Source organism: Fragaria vesca, linkage group LG7 (genome assembly GCF_000184155.1).
Source record: "Fragaria vesca subsp. vesca linkage group LG7, FraVesHawaii_1.0, whole genome shotgun sequence".
In the NCBI taxonomy this organism is placed as follows: Eukaryota; Viridiplantae; Streptophyta; class Magnoliopsida; order Rosales; family Rosaceae; genus Fragaria; species Fragaria vesca.
Genome location: NC_020497.1, coordinates 1235199 through 1240504, shown reverse-complemented (window position 1 = coordinate 1240504; position 5306 = coordinate 1235199). Strand labels below are relative to the sequence as shown.

Below are 5306 nucleotides of genomic sequence, written 5' to 3'. Positions count from 1 at the left end.
CTTTTTTTTTTTCTTAAGAAAATTTTAGAATCATAAATGATTCCTATAATAATTTCTTTTAAATAATAACAATTTAATAATCTCATTTAACTCAAGTACTGGTTACACTTACAGATTATTATATTGCACTGTCTTGCGTGTATAAGACATATAAGAACAAACAATTAGCATATGATAGTACTCTTATTACATTAAGCATGCTCGATTATTTAAAAGGGATCGGAGCGCCTATAATCTAAAATAGCAAATTAATATATTATAGGCAAAGTTCTAATCTGACAAAATTTAAAGAACCTCTTTACCCTTAGAGCTAGGGTTAGTAGGCTTAGGCACTTTCTCAAAATTTAGTTTATGTTCCTCTAGCTCCTTATTCGGCTTCAGCTTCGTAGGCTTTTAAATCTGGATTTCGAGCATCTAAATTCTATTCAAAACTTCTTTATGTTCGCCAAAGAATGTGGTTCAGGGTTGAGAGGCTTCAAAACCAAAATGGACTGATAGCCCTACATTGCGCACCCGAGATGTTAGCAGATATGTCCACAACCTTTGAACACCCAAGAGCGAGACAGGCTGTGAATGTTTAATGTTGTCGATGAAGAACAATGTCTTAGAGGAGGACTCGCCGTTCTTCTTTGAGAACAAGGAGGAGGCCATTTGATTGGAAAGAGGTATAGGATTTGGTGGCTATCGTAGAGCGGCAACTTTAGGGTTTTGACGTTTAGAAAATTAATATACTTGGGTGGATGTATTCCTATATCTTTAAGATTTGCAAAACTGATCGATGTTTAGTGTAAAAGTTAATTTTTTTTGTCAAGAAATGAAACAAATCGGTCCAAAAGTGTCCAACTACAAATCACAATTTATTCTTATAACTTCTAGGAGACTAGGACCTAGCTTCAAAAAAAAATAAAATAAATAAATAAATAAATAACTTCTAGGACCTTCATTTGAAAGGAGGCCGGGATTCCCGTCTCCCAAGAAGCGCGTACCATATATCCTAAAAACCTAAATGCTTGAAATAAATTGGAGAACACCTGATGGTAGACTGCCAGAACGAGCTAGCAACAGCCTCACCGCTGCCATATCTGATTTGTGACGGCAAGATGTAGAAAGAACCCTAGAGTGAGAAACCCGAATAAACCGTTTTATATCTTTCCGTTCTTTCATGATTTAATCGTATATTTATTCAATTCTGGTAGAGACAGGAAAAGAGAAGGAACCGATAAAGGGGCACTCGCACAGAGTGAAGAGAGACGTTGAGGAGGTGTTATATGAGAGTGAGTTTAGCATCCCAAAAGGATTTGGAGAGATTGGAGCTGTTCTGGTTGAGAATGAGCACCGCAAGGAGATTTACATCCAGACCATCAACCTCACCGGCTTCCCAAATGGTTCCACTCTCACCATTCCCTGTACCTCATGGGTTCATTCCAAGCATTATAATGCACAGAAGAGAATTTTCTTCACCAACAAGGTTAGTGATCGATCTAAGGAAATTAATTGAATATTTGAATATTTGATAGTCAAGTATGAAAATGCAAATATTTGAAGGGTTAGGTATATGAAAATGAAAGTAGCGTCATAATTCGGGAATCTTTTGTAATTTATTCATATATGATTCTGTATTGCTCCTAAGAGCCTCATAGGATGAACTACTTTACTCAAATTAACATTGATCATTCAAGATTTTCATATGCTTCCTTCTTTAAATTACTATGCTGAATATGGCCAGTTTCGTCATGTAACAAATGTGCCTTCCATAATTCTAAGATGTTAACTTGTGTGCACAATGAACCAGTCTTATTTGCCATCAGAGACTCCAAGCGGGTTGATCAGGCTAAGAGAAATGGAGCTGCGAATTTTGCGAGGAAATGGAGAGGATGAAAGAAAAAAATCAGATAGAATTTACGATTATGATAAATATAATGATCTCGGAGTTCCAGATAGCACACTAGCTAGACCAGTCCTGGGCGGCAAAGAGCTTCCATACCCTAGGCGCTGCAGAACAGGACGTCCGCGCACTGAAAAGGGTATACTGACCATTAGCAAAAAAAAAAAAAAGAAAAAAAAAAGGAATTCTAATGATGTGCTTTTCCTTAATCATAAAGTGTTTCAATTCACAACGAATCAATTGATAAAACAGAAAATGAGCTGATCTCATGAAAAATACAAAAACAAGGCTGGCTAGCTAGTAGTAATTAATAGCCTGAAAATGAATTTATTGATAATTTTGTACATGCTATGTTCTATTGTCAAATGTCAATGCAGACCCATTATCTGAAGAAAGAAGCACTAGTGTGTATATACCAAGAGATGAAGCGTTTTCAGAGGAGAAACATCTCACATTCAACGGAAAGACACTAAAATCTGTGCTGCACGCATTGCTCCCTCAGCTAGAAGTATCACTTGACCGGAACTTGGGATTTCCGCTCTTCAAAGAAATAGATTCTTTGTTTAACGAAGGCATCGCGTTGCCTACACCCAAAACAATTGGTTTTCTAAGGTCAGTCATTCCAAGGCTAGTGAGGGCTATCAGTGATGAGCAGAAAGATCTTTTGCTCTTTGAGACTCCAGCAATGCTTGACCGTATGCCTCCTGTCCTCTCTTTATATATGTCTATATGTGTAGAAGTTCCAAGGAACAATCTTTTATTGTTACCTCTTGATTTATCTCTTCTGTTGCAGGTGATAAATTTTCTTGGTTCAGAGATGAAGAATTTTCTCGGCAAACTCTAGCTGGTCTTAATCCATTTAGTATTGAGCTAGTTAAGGTACTTGGTAACTTTTTTTCTTTTTTTTTTTTGATACGAATCTTTTAATTCCATAAGTAAACCAAAACCTGTAGCTTCTTTGCCTTTCTTTCCCCTCCTTAGTTCTGTGTTTTGATGTAACATCTCTCTTTCTTTCCTCTTGTGGCCCTCAGCTCTTGCTTTTTTAAAAAGAATTTCTTTTACACGAATGGCCGCTGAAAAGTAAACTTGACCCTGAGATGTACGGTTCACCTGAATCATTGATCACAACTGAACTTGTGGAGAAAGAGATTAAGGGTTTCATGACTGTCAATGAGGTAGATTTTAAAATCCCTTGCTAATCTCTCACATTCTGAACACTATTGACCTCCTCATGTCGTCCTGTTTTGATTATCTATCTGCTTGAGTGGATGAATTGTTCCCCATTATGATGCATCTGATTTCTAATGATTCAATCCTGTACATGTTTATGCGTGACCATTTGTGTTATTTGCTATGTGAAAGAAAAACTGCGAGATATTGAAATGCAGGCCTTGGAGAAAAAGAAGTTCTTTCTCTTGGATTATCATGACCTGCTCATTCCTTTAGTGAACAAAGTGAGAGAAATTGAAGGGACCACGTTGTATGGTTCTCGGACACTATTCTTTCTTACTGAGAGTGGCTGTCTGAGGCCTATTGCTATTGAACTTACTCGGCCACCAACTGGTGACAAGCCACAATGGAAGCAAGTCTTCATCCCATGCTGGGATGCCACTGGTATATGGCTATGGAGGCTTGCTAAAGCTCATGTTTGTGCTCATGACTCTGGCTATCATCAGCTTGTGATCCACTGGTAAGAAAATGGTACTAAACTAGGTTTAAATCCTTATTCTTATGGGCAGATGGTAACCACAGAATTAGGGATTATTAATCAAAACATATACTATATGCGGTGTGACTTGTCTGTAATCATAATTATTTTCACAGGCTTCGGACTCACTGTGTGACAGAGCCATACATAATTGCAGCTAATCGGCAAATGAGTGCTATCCATCCCATCTATAGACTTCTTAATCCTCATTTTCGGTATACAATGGAAATAAACGCTCTGGCTCGAGAAAGCCTAATTAATGCAGGCGGAGTCATTGAGAGTAGCTTTTCACCAGGAAAGTACTCTATGGAGCTTAGTTCTGCTGCTTATGACAAACTCTGGCGCTTTGACATGGAAGCTTTGCCAGCAGATCTGATAAGAAGGTATTTATAGGTTCAAACTGCATTCTTTTTCCAAATTATTATGTATTACAAAGGAATATCTTATACTTGGTATCTGTAGCATAGAATTTTAACTACTAATTAGTTAGTTTTTATTACTTTCAGGGGAATGGCAGTTGAGGATCCAACGGCCAAGCAGCATGGTCTGAAGCTAACAATTGAAGACTACCCTTTTGCAAACGACGGTCTTATTCTTTGGGATGCCATTAAGAAGTGGGTGAGCGACTATGTAAATCACTACTACCAAGACGCTAGTGTTGTTGAATGTGATGAGGAGCTTCAAGGTTGGTGGACAGAAGTTAGAACTAAAGGCCATGAAGACAAAAAAGATGAGCCATGGTGGCCTGTTCTGAAAACCCAAAAAGACCTCGTTCATGTTTTGACAACAATAATTTGGGTCACATCTGGCCACCATGCAGCTGTGAACTTTGGGCAGTACACATATGCTGGATACTTTCCGAACAGACCTACAATAGCTCGAACCAACATGCCATGTGAAGATCCATCCGATGAGGCTGTCGATACTTTTATGACGAAACCCGAAACAGTACTTCTAAACTGCTTTCCCTCAAAGATTCAAGCAACAACAGTGATGGCTGTGTTAGATGTGCTATCGACACATTCACCTGATGAGGAGTATATTGGTGAGATTTTGGAGCCATCCTGGACTGAAAATCCTGTTATAATGGATGCATTCGAGTGTTTCAAAGACAGTTTAAAAGAGCTAGAAAGAATTATCAATGAGAGGAATGCCGATAAGAGCCTGAGAAACAGAGTTGGAGCAGGGGTTGTACCATATGAGCTTCTGAAACCATTCTCAAAACCTGGGGTCACAGGAATGGGAGTCCCTAATAGCATCTCCATCTAAAATCTATTCTGTGACGCATCTAATTTTGTAAAATTTGTGTCAGTAACTAGCCCTTGATTATAAATTGGAATAAACAACATGCGGTGTCTGCATTATAAATTACAGCTCAAGGCTGAATGCATGATGAGCAAAGTAATCAATAATATGTTCTTCAACAGTTTAGTAGCATTCTTTTGAATCAATAACACAAAGTAACACCATGCCAAGAGATACGCACACAGAGTCCATAGCCAAATCAAACTAGCCAAGACATGATTCAACCTCCCTCTTGAATGCTCGAGCCCATAGACATCAAGTAGCAACCCAGTAGCTGTCGGGCCGTGGCCAGTATCGATCACGAGCACTGCCAGACAAGGAAGAAGAATTCGAGAAACCCAAGTCTTGTTTTTTTTGGAGCTCTAGGGATGGAGTGCAATTTAGTATCATTTTGCATAGTAATTATGA

At 38.5% G+C, this 5306-nt stretch overlaps 1 protein-coding gene across 1 annotated transcript in view; it reads left to right on the top strand.

The window, feature by feature from the left end:
- The window catches only part of LOC101310067 (linoleate 13S-lipoxygenase 2-1, chloroplastic-like), a 6654-nt gene extending 1792 nt beyond the window's left edge, over positions 1–4862 (top strand). Inside the window, exons 3-10 of the mRNA XM_004308163.1 lie at positions 1197–1468; positions 1793–2024; positions 2263–2580; positions 2679–2771; positions 2936–3060; positions 3274–3575; positions 3710–3976; positions 4100–4862. Coding sequence (XP_004308211.1) covers positions 1197–1468; positions 1793–2024; positions 2263–2580; positions 2679–2771; positions 2936–3060; positions 3274–3575; positions 3710–3976; positions 4100–4862 — 2372 coding nt within the window. The remainder of the gene's footprint in view (positions 1–1196; positions 1469–1792; positions 2025–2262; positions 2581–2678; positions 2772–2935; positions 3061–3273; positions 3576–3709; positions 3977–4099) is intronic.
- The last annotated feature ends 444 nt before the right edge of the window (positions 4863–5306 follow it).